The sequence below is a fragment of the Rhyacophila brunnea genome, unplaced genomic scaffold (assembly GCF_057557595.1).
Source record: "Rhyacophila brunnea isolate RB1 unplaced genomic scaffold, BYU_Rbru_1.0 scaffold_2, whole genome shotgun sequence".
Lineage (NCBI taxonomy): Eukaryota > Metazoa > Arthropoda > Insecta > Trichoptera > Rhyacophilidae > Rhyacophila > Rhyacophila brunnea.
This window is the reverse complement of record NW_028232859.1, coordinates 54,018,815-54,030,830: the sequence shown is the minus strand read 5'-3', so window position 1 is coordinate 54,030,830 and position 12,016 is coordinate 54,018,815. Positions and strand designations below refer to the sequence as shown.

Below are 12,016 nucleotides of genomic sequence, written 5' to 3'. Positions count from 1 at the left end.
TTTACTTGCTAGCTACTGTATTGAGTGCGTCGTCCATTAATAATGTCATTGATTAAAACTCAAGTTGTTCCTTCAACAAATATCGAATAAGAACGTGGACCACTTTCCAACTATGAAGTTGCTGAATATACCAGAATATAAATTTGAAGAATATGGTAAAATTATTAAAGCTCTGAATGACGATTTTTTACAAAGATTTGGTGACTTCCGAAAAATTGAGACAAGTGTAGCAACAGTACGCGATCCATTTTCAATAGATATTGATAGTGTACTGACAGAGCTACAACTTGAGATTATTGGTCTGCAGTGTGACACTGATTTAAGAGAATTGCATCGTCGTGAAGATATATCCAAATTTTACAATGCCCTTAATTCAGACAAATTCGAACAACTTAAAGATTATGCAAGAAAAATGTTCGTTGTTTTTGGATCAACCTATATATGTGAACAAACATTTTCGATCATGATCCTCAATAAAAATTCTTTACGATCAAATATCTCCGATGCCCATTTACAAGCAGTTTTGAAAATATCAACCACAAAATTAACACCTGAATTTGAAAAAATGCACAACACTTTCATTCTTCTCATTAATTTTTTTGTAATGTTTATTTTTTGTGATAATAAATAGTGTATATCTAAAAATGGTATTTTACTTGCGGCCCGCCGCTCATTTTGAATTCTTGAATTTGGCCCTCCATCCAAAAAGTTTGCCCGCCCCTGTTATAGGTAATTATTTTTATAAATTAGAGTATTATTATTTCCAAATATATCACAATGAAATTACAAATATAAGCAATGCAACTGGTGCGTTGCCCATCAAGTGGGCATTAGATATAATTAGCATGTTATTTAAATGTTAGAAATTATTAGTGACCGGATTATATGCATTTGCATATTTAGCCCATTCCAACTGGTTATTGTATATTTTACCTAAAAATGACTTCGATAGTGCAGAAGCTATGGCAGTTTGTCAATCCAAGGAAGCATTTAACAATTCTAGTATATAAAAAAAACATAGCTGTGGTGAGCAGTCATCTTTCCGCATAACTGCGAGTATTAAAAAACTTGAAACTCAAGGTTTGGCGTTGACTAAATCTATTCTCAGTTAATGAATAAAATCCGCCGAATGAACTCCGCTTTGCCAGAGGTATTCTCGTGTAAGCTTAGAGAAAAGTTTGAAAACATTTTAAGCAATACCCAGCCTTTGAAACTTTGTGTCAAATTGATAGTGATAGTTTTATTAATGGGACGGGTGAACTTTTGCCAGAAAGAATAAAGTGCTAACATAACACCCAAATTCAAATACTGCCCAGTTACCTCAGTGGATGTGGAACGGTCCTTTTCCACTATTTCATATAATCACATATTTTGAGTGATCGAAGACACAATCTTACTAACATTTGGAACAGTACCTGATTTTTAACGTTTACAAGAGAGTAATAAAATGTTATATAATTGTTAATTAATAATTAATAATTATCGACAATTTGATTTTGAAATAAACAAACTAAAAATTATTACTTAGGTACTTACATAAGTATCTTATTATTAATATTTTTTTTGACACTTTTCATGCATATTATGCATATTTCAAACTTTTTATGTTGCATATAATCTGGTCTTTAGTAATTATATACATCTCATCCGGTATATTTTCGCAACCAAGTGAACCTATTACAAACTTTAATCAAACTACAGATTGCTTACATACATACATACCTAGGTAATAATTATTATGATTTGCTGCAATACGATAATATTTTAAACTATGGACGCTATCAACTTTATAAGTTCAAATTAGGTAGGTATGTAGCTATTTTTTTTTATTGAAATGTAAAGACAATAAATAATATTTAAAAAAAATTCTGAACTTACCATAACAAATGGACTAGGTATGATTCTTTAGTGCCAAAACAAGATGGGAAGAACAAGAGGATTTCATTTGTGAAAAGTAAAAAGACCACTCAAATCGAATATTTTAATAAAAAATAAATGTAAGGAATATAAACATAGAGCTTCTATGCATGACTATATGATGATGAAGAGTCACTCTCTATTTTAAATATTATGGGTTCGAATTACATTGACAGATTGCCCCCCGATCACTTTTGAATCAATCATTCCCTGGAACCGTGAGCAATTTGAACATTTCCAATTTTTGGGCACGATCGCGTCGAAGACTATCGAGAATGTATGAAAATATCCAAATTAACCTTGAACTTCCATGAGAGACCGCATGAGCACGTCCTGTCTTGCGTTTCAACACAAATTTGACGTTTACATACTGAAGGCTTCCAGACTTTATTTATTATTATTATTCAAATTCGTATAACCATTATTATCGTTTGTACAATCTGTATGTATTCATGTTAGATTTTACATATATCATGTGGACTTATCGGTTCTCGGAAATAGGCGCCTTCCAATGTTATTTATATTTCCAATAATATGCTAACTTATAACAATATGTTTTAAATTCCATTTCATACATTTATCGTGTGCACCATCCAGCACTTTTCATAAATATTTTGTTTTGTAATATTACCATAGTCATGCGATAATTTAAAATCACATTGCACCCACAGTTGCATTGTTAGTAGAGAGCCTTCAACTCCTTAACTTCCCCTCTGTGTAGGTCCATTATATTATGTTCTGTGTAGAAACGAAAATGGTAATTAATTTGTTATGCATTATGATTATGGGATGTGGGAAAATAAAAATTGAATAAAAGTAATAAGATGTCTGTGTATATAGGATCACATTTTATTTTTGAGATGTGAGCTAACGGTACATAGATTTTATGCCAGGCCTATATAAATCATTTGTCAGAGATGTAATAATTACGCTGATAAAGTGTTTTTTTTTTTTACTAAATAAACAAATATAGACACTTTCAGATTTTGTTTAACCTAACAATTATTGGTATGTTGCATTGAAAAATATTTAAGTCGAATATTACAATATTTATTCAGTTGTCGCATCTGGTTAAATATTATTCCAGAAACCTTAAAAATAATCTGTTTAGCCAAAATAGCTATCTACATAGATAGCGGGACAAATAATTTATTATTTTTTTTCTCGGTCTATATGCTAAAAATTATTTAAATAGTCAATATATTAAACTAAACAGTAAATAATTTATTCTAGTCTTGTTTTATGAAGGGCAAGATTTTAATATGATTTTATTGAATAAGTGATTCCCTTCATTATGTAGATTATTTTCTTAAATAATTTACTTGTACTTGCTAACAAAATATTTAACAAAATAGGAGTAGCAATAAAATTAATATTATAATATATTGTATTATTATAAAACCATTTTTGTAAACAAAATTGGTTTTAAGCCAATATTCAAAATATGGCTTTTATACATTAAAGTTATTTATTATTTAAATTTTAAAATACTAAGTACATTTATTATAACTAAACACTGTCACAGCAGAAGATCAGTGATAGTCGACATTTAGAAAAATATTTAAGTACTTATATATGTTTATAATCCAGTCTTACTAGTAGACCGAAGCAGATTTTAAATAATTTAAATATTTAAAAGAGACAAGTGCCGCAATAAACTTTTAAAAGGCCTATAAACTTTTGATAGAGTAATTTACGGGTAACTAGGTAAATTAATATTTTACCAAACAAAAAAAAAACCTTACAAAATGTGCAAATATCTCTTAACTGAAAAATAAACTTTTTCGAAAAGAGGTGTATTTATAAAGGCACATTTTGGACGGATTTATTATTTAAACATGTTGATTACTGTTGAACTTGGACGCAATGACCTATGCAAGGAGAGGTTGTACATACATAACATTATTATTTTAAGATAATTTATAATAACTACTTATGCAAATTTATTCTAGTTGCTAAAGCTAAAGTTAAGTACATATTTTATCAACGTAATAATTTAAATTATTGTTGTGAAGATTCCCTAGAAGCTGACAAATAATTTTTTAGTAGTAATGATTTGATTATTGAAGGTTAATTCGGCTAACCGGGTGAATCTTCCTACAACATTAGAATATAAAATCAATGTGTAATAAATTCAATACTGAATAACTGAATCTTTTTATGGATGTATAGAATCAAACTAGCGTATCGTCATCGTTCATTGTGCATATCTTCTACATGCATTATTTGGCTGTTTGTAAGATATTTTTTTCTTTACTCATATATAACAAATATCTAGTAATGCCAGATATCTCTAATGTGCTTCAAAAGATACACAACACAATTATTAATTGTATATTTCTATTCTGTCAATCAAAAATTTTCAAATTTTAATTAACATTATAAAATTTGATGATCAACATTTATATATATGCATTATTTTTTTGACCCCTTAGTGATACAGTTTGCGCACATAGCAAATACTGCAAATTCTATGATATGAGGTCGGTAAATCATTCAGTGAGTAAACTGAAGGAGTCTGCATTGTAATGTGTGGCTTGTCTTCTGGTTACTTATTTCTTGTTGAACACTGATAACCGATCCTAGAAGTTGTGTGAACGACTGTTATAGTGAAATTTAGCACCGGCGCTCGTGATCTGTGAAGTGTGTGCCTATTGTTTATTAATACGGCAACATTGTGCGCGTAGTACTTTCAGGTTTAACAGGTAAGTAAATTTGCTAGAATAAACAATAATGCTGATGTGTATAAAATAAACTATGATACTTAATTTGAAGAAAAATATATCATTACTTTCGGCATCTAACTAAAGAAAAAAACAAGCTAGATTGATTCTTATGTATTTTTTGATGATTTTAGAAGTTTTGTGCTGTTGAATAATTTCGTGATAAAATTGTTGATAACTTGGTTAAGTATTGTGTTACGTCAAAGAGACTTCTTGACTGTTAGACATTTAGGACAGATTCTTAGGACTTATTTCATAATGGACTAGTATAATTAAATATTATAATTACATCGAAATATAATAAAGAAATTGTTTTTTACTATACATCAATTTTTGTGCTGTTTTTATGAACTAATCCTATTATTGTTTATTGTTTCTCATACATGAGAAACATTCACTAAAATTATTGTATAATACGAACTAAAACATTATATAATATTATTTATGGAATAATACAATTATAACTATACAACTGACAGTTTATAATCATTTACAAAAAGTTAATACTTCTTACACCTAATTTATTATAATAAATAAGTAAATATAATATTATATATTAAAAAAAAAAAACAATTTTATCTATCTTGGTTCTCATTTTTTGATATTGAAAACCTCACATCTTCTCGACATGTAATGTCATCTTGTATTTTGTATTAGTGAAAATATAAAATTAAAAATAACGGCAATACCTTTGGTAAGTGAATAATTATAAAAAGATAGACAAATAACCATCACTGATTGGCACAACTTCCATTAATACGAAGTTCACTGTTTCAAAAAACAATAAATTATGGCGTACGGAAGATAAGCTTTTATGATATCTCTTGAAAAAATAAAAATGGGTAGTTTGTATAACTCAGATTGTTTCTTTTTTAATGCAAATCTGAACAATTCTCTTTAGTTGTAAAATTTACCCACAAAAATACAAAAATAAAGTAACTCTTCCTTCCCATAGGCACATTATAAAAATTCAATGATTTCACTCTTTGTACTTCTAGCTGTGGTAAATAATGACCAGATGGATACAAATTGAAAAGATGGCACTGGTTCACTGGATCTAATGACTTTACAAACCCTTTTTAATTAACAAGGTATATTATTATGTATATTTATGGCTTTACGAAAGATTGTTAGATTCTGTTACACTTATTCATCATTAAAAGTGAATCAAGGATGATTTTTAATTATTAAATTACAATACAAATAACACTTACAGATGTTTATGTTTCATGAGCAGTATGTAGTAAATATAATATAGAACTTACAACAAAGAAAAAAAATAGGTATTTAACCTTTATGTTTAATCTAATTTGACTATATCCAACACTGATCCATTTCTTATCTCTTTCAATTAACATTATTACTCTGTTTACATGTCTTAAGATATATATTATATTAATTTAAGTTTGCTTTCCTTCATGAGATTAGTTTACGAATTTAGACTATGACTAAATTTATTCTCAGACTGCAGAGCCATCTGTACCGAGATACTATAAGTAAAATCGGTAAGTGAAGATACTAGAATAAATTGCTCATTTTATTATTTTATCTACACATTGAAATATTAAATCAACAGGTTAAGTTAATAAGACACGGACTTTCGAAATCAGCATCTCTCCTCCATTACAAAATTCCTAAATATATATTAAGTTCTCATTTGAAATTATAGGACAATACGTTTTAGGTGGGTAATTATAGTATAGACGTATAGTCAAAAATAATAAAATGGATAAAATAGAATTACGAGTTTAATTACTGTACTAAATAGATGTAAGTAAAGATAACCTCAAATATCCAAGACTACCAAATAATCAATGAGTCCGACAAGTTAACATTGGTCACAGTATCGGATTATTTGCTTGAGAATATTGGTATGATTGCTTTTTAAGAGTTGCAGAGCGAAGTCGGCGGCGTGCCGGTCTACTGCATGCGGGCTTCTTGTAAAGCGGGCTGACTCTGAGGGTAGGGAGACAGGCCGGGGAGGACGCTGCCGGCGGGGAGTGCGGCCTGGGGAAGCGTGGCATACGTGGCGTAAGGTGGCATGTAGCTCGCTGCCGCTCCTGCTGCAGCTGGAAGAAAATAGAAACCAACTCATAAAATGACAATCATGTAACAAAGCGATATTGTTTGCGTCAATGTCCAAATACCACAATTCAATATATGTAATAATTTTTTTTGTGTGTTCATTCATAAATGGTCAGTTGTAACCATTAATTTATCATATAGGATAGGCTTATAGTTAAGATCACTTAGATTTGATACATACATAATTTCTGACAGTCCGTCAAATATTTGGGGCCATTTATTGGTCGGAGTATTGGTATTAAACTGTATACAGCCAATGAGGTGTCGACTGATTAGTATGGAGCAGTTTTCAGCCATTTAGAAATTTTATATCACTATGATGCAGATGAACCGAAACTAAAGGTGGGCAATGTACAATTTCTGTTTGTAAGGGCATCTCCATGAACGCAGCGATAAAATCAAACCTAATTGGTTTTGTGTTATCCATCATATTGTATTGTCAAATTTAGAATAACGAGTCAATTTTTATTAGTCCCGCAATCCTTAAGATGAAGCCTTTACTCAGCTTTTCTAAAAGAGGCACCTAGCAGAAAAATACGAAGCTTGCAATTTTAGACATTTTTTAGATAATTTACAATTTAAATTCTATTAATTATGTAATAAATATGTGTCTGAAAACATTAAAATTTTTTTTTTTTATTTTAAGTCAAAGATAAACCTACAATATAAGAAACATGTTATAAAATGTGAATTTGTTGCAGGGTCCCACGTTATTATTACATATTATTTTATAGTCATATTTATTATTAAATTTAGTTTATTAAGTTTTCTATTTTTTGTGAGAGATTTTTGACTAATTCATAAATTTTTTATATTCATTTTAAAAAACATCGATTTTTATAAAAATATCCTTTTGATTTGATACAAATCTTATTTAGGTATGGTCCCAATATTGAAGCTCGATTTCTAAAGATTCATCCATTTTTAATGGAGTAAAATTGTAGATGTAAATTGTACGTATTACATTTCACCGTATCACAGTTCATCATGAGCTTTCGTACCAAAAAAATGGTCATATAGCATTAAGATCAAAAACTGATGCGTTGTTTACGGAGCATGGAAGGCAGTAATCCTCCAATTTTATTAGATTCAAGAACATTAATTTGATTTTGATTGGTATCTAATATCCAATAATAATGCTGTCATTACTCGCAGAACCAAACTGGTATGGAGTGCATTTAGGCATTTGAAAATTATCTTAAAAAGTGACCTCCCATTGTGTCTTAAGCGTGAAGTTTTCAACCGATGTGTGCTACCAACGCTCATGTATGCGTGTGAAACATGGACTCTTATTGTAAGAGAAATCCAAAAATTACGAGTACGCTTAAAGTACGAGTACGCATGGAAAGGTGCATGTTGGGCATAACGCAGAAAGATCACAAAACAAACTAATGGATAAAGAAGCAGACAAGAGTAGGCAACGTGATAGAGGTCGCTAAGCAGATGAAATGGCAATGTGCTGGATATGTTGCTCGGCGAGTGGACAATCGCTGAACAAATGCTATCATACAGTGGTACCCAAGGGGCACTAACCGTCCACAGGGTCGCCCTAAAACCCGCTGGATGGACGAACTCATTAAGATTTGTGTATATACGTGGCAGCGAAAAGTGGAGGGAGTATGGGGAGACCTTCATCCAGCAGTGGATCGACCCCGTTTAATGGTGATGATAAGTGCTGTCATTATTATCAGATATTTGATACATAAGAGCACTTACATGCTAACTTACTTTGAATCATTCAAAATTCTATATAGAAGTATTATAAATTAGAATATACTAGCAGAGCCAGCTGGCGATAGCCAACTGCCTCGCTTGACCTTGCAGGTTGCTTGGCGGCCTAATCTAATAGAAATAAGTCTATATAAAATGATAAAAAAAAGTCTAATCACCATGAAACTCATTGACTTGGTATGCTAATTACTTTATGCAGTAGAGTTTGGATATATAGTCATAGTTTTTCATTAGAACGGATTTTTGCTCAATTTGACGGGAATCAATTATTGACAGAATAGTTTTATTTTTGGTACATTTAGATTATTGCAGTACCTACAAATAATACGTATTGTTTATTCAATGGAGGAAAATCAGATAATTAATAATTACCACTCTGAAGGGGTGGGTCCATGTGCTTTTCTTAGGAGCAAAAATGATATTTTATTTTAAAATTAGTAAGTTCTTAATAATACTACTGAATAAATTACATCATGCTTAATTTATTATTTAACAAATTATCTGGGTGAAGAAATAAAAATGTTATTATTTTTATCACATACAAAAATGGGAAAAAGTAGTAGGTACCTACTTACTTATGCAATGGCGAAGGGTGGAGGTAGGCTATTAAGATCCGCCATTAATAGTGCACATTAAACTTTATCAGGCATACGTATTTGTTTTCATTGAAATAAGACTACAATAATTTACAGATGGTGTTAGTTAGTTTCTAAAATTCAATTAAACCCTGCGAAACCAAGCCATAATAGATAATAGTAAAAAAAATACTCGTCTATCTATAGAATATCTAAAATTATGCAATTAAATCATAGATAACTTTGAATATGTTATAGATAGAATAATATTTTGTATCTATTATAGTTTGGTAAGGCAGGGCTAAATTAATTTAAAAAATATGAACCAACAATATTATGTGTAATATGTATTCTTAATCTATGAATGAAAAGGTGTGCGCAATTTTGTCGTATCGCCCAAAATATACCAAAACTATTATGGTTTTGTTTACATACACGATATTTAATAATGTTTAGTCAATTACCTGCTGAGCTAGTGTATGGATAAGTATCGAATCCATTTCCATAGGCTGCCGCAGCGGCTGCCTGGCCAGGATAGGCTGCGGCAGTAGCAGCAGCCGCGGCCGCCGCGCTCTGGTACTCGTAGAACTGCGAGGCAGCCGCTGCCAGGGCCGCGTGGGACAGCTGAGTCGCTGCGGGGAGCTGGACTAGTCCGCCCTGCGCCACGTACGCCGGGTGCTGGTACATGTACCCTGGAGGGATCCTAAAAACACAAGCCAACTGTCAATAATATTCAAACGATTCAGTTTTTACACTCATTCGGGTATATTACATTACGATAAAATAAAACAAAAATACAACGGACAAACATAATAATTATGGATTATGAAGTATACACCGAAATATTTATAAGATAAAAATATTGTATTAAGGCCCTATTTACGAAAACAGATCAGTGTTCCATTCAGTCATGAGTGTTCAGTTTTCGCATTTAGCCCGCGCGCAAATTAACGGGGTCTGTGGTTGTGTTTTTACCCCACCCGTTATATATATACGAGTATATCTCGCCGACTGGCTTCTACATTTACTACGATCGAAGGGTCGACAGGCAAGCGAGGCAACCGAACGCAGCGTTCGGTGGTTCATGTAGGCGCAGACGTTTAATCAGCACTTTAATTAAAAACGTGACACGAAGACTACTCAATTTTTACAATTACACCATGCGCACTTGACTCTTTTTGCGCGTTTCATTAATAGTTATAGGCGCAGAGTGTTGGGCATGGGGATAGTTCTCGAGCATGTACGCAACTCTGTTTTGGAAACGAAGAAACACTATGCGGGTTACTAGCGGTCGTCAGTTGCTACGGCAAGCTGTGGGCGTTCCGAACTCCGCAGCGTATCGTATCCAGTCGACGCACGCTACGTATGTGCGGATATCCCATACAAACAGTACGTGCCAACCATTGGTGGTTCTCAGTTCGTATCAATAGATTTTTAGTTAAAACGTCGCTAATTTTATTTAATAACGGATAATTTGTTATCCATAACAGAACTCAAAGCTGATATTAACGATTAAATGAATATTTAGATTTTAGTGAATGGGATACTTTATGAGGACATTTCAATTAATATTTAATTACCACATTTAAATAAAATGCTAATTATATCTAATGGCCACCGGGCAACATGGGTAACGCACACGTGCACATGGGCAACGAATGGGATGCAGATATTTTATCAGAGAATTCATATTGGCAAGAAATTAAAGCCTTAGAAATATCGGAAAAAATAAATAGTGCAGTAAAAGAAAATATATTTTTTTGCTCGACAGGTTTCAATTGTTAAAATTAATTCATAATACGTACCTACCTATATTAAGTAATTCGAATTAATTATAAAATATTATTTTTACCTCAGATTAAGTTTTATAGATATTTGAACACTTTAAATTGATTCAGGTGCAAACGTTTGCATAGGTATTGACAAAATTGTCTTAATGACATTGAAAGTAAATTCCAGAAAGACTAATATTTTTCAAACACATACCAACCACACTTATTTCAACAATATAAAAGAAATATTAATGACGGCGTCATGCTATTTTCAAAAAAACACGAATGACGTGATGGAAAACAACAATTTGTGTCACTGGCAAATTTATTATTCAAATGTGTTTTCGCGCACTTGTACAAACACTCTGGAAAACGCCATGTTTTGTTCTAAATACCTGCCAAAGAATGGCTTGGCCTTATAGAGCTAAAAAAACAATTTTATCGCGTTGTTTTATAAAAAAATTCGTCTCATCGATAATACATCATCATTATAAAGCTTCCTTTTCTTCTTTCGACCATGTCCGATCCTAATATGATCACAAAGTAGAGGTTTGTATTGACAGATTTTTGTTTTACGAGAAATGGATGTCAGCCACTTGCTCAACCTATTAGGTCCATACCCTGACTCACACACTAATTGAAAAACAATATGTGTACTAGCCAGACCCAGGATTCGAACCTGAGACCCACGGCGTGATAGTCCAACGATTAAGCCGCGCGGCCACCGTGGGTGTCTTCCACAAGCTTCCAAAGCTTCCACCGCCTATATTTATTATCATAATAATCAATATGGTTGCGGTCCTAAGTACATGTCAACTTATTTTGTACGCCTTTTTAAGCTCAGTTTTTCAGTTGAGGCATGGTCTAAAAAGATCGTGGCTAGGCGATGCGCGGATTGTGCAAATGACGCGTGCCGAACGAAATACAATTTGTCATAAAAATCCAACATGCGTCCATTTAATGTTATGTTTATTGTTATATTAGTAATAATAATAGTATATTCATTGGCATGTTTTCTTTTTTAAGTACATACGTAAAGTTTTTTAGTCATCTTTACACGATTTAAGAATAATTTCATCCGACGCCACGACAAAACAAATCGACGTGTGCACACCTCGCCTGTCGGACTCCGATTGGCGACGATTGCAAAATGTCGTCGCACCTACTGTTGAAAACTATTTACCGTGTCACTGAAGTACGCTCTTAATCGATT

The 12,016-nt window shown here is 32.0% G+C and overlaps 1 protein-coding gene across 5 annotated transcripts in view; it reads right to left on the bottom strand.

Annotated features, from left to right (window-relative positions):
• Positions 1 to 5,240: 5,240 nt before the first annotated feature.
• LOC147072516 (RNA-binding protein 24-like) overlaps positions 5,241 to 12,016 on the bottom strand; it is a 150,772-nt gene continuing 143,996 nt past the window's right edge. For 2 of the 5 annotated variants that reach the window (XM_085946920.1, XM_085946923.1), the window contains 2 exons: positions 9,496 to 9,734; positions 5,241 to 6,709 (listed from right to left, as the gene is read on the bottom strand). In XM_085946920.1, coding sequence (XP_085803046.1) covers positions 6,561 to 6,709; positions 9,496 to 9,734 — 388 coding nt within the window. In that variant the 3' untranslated portion in view covers positions 5,241 to 6,560. The remainder of the gene's footprint in view (positions 6,710 to 9,495; positions 9,735 to 12,016) is intronic. The other 3 variants (XM_085946924.1, XM_085946921.1, XM_085946922.1) reach the window with 3 other exon arrangements.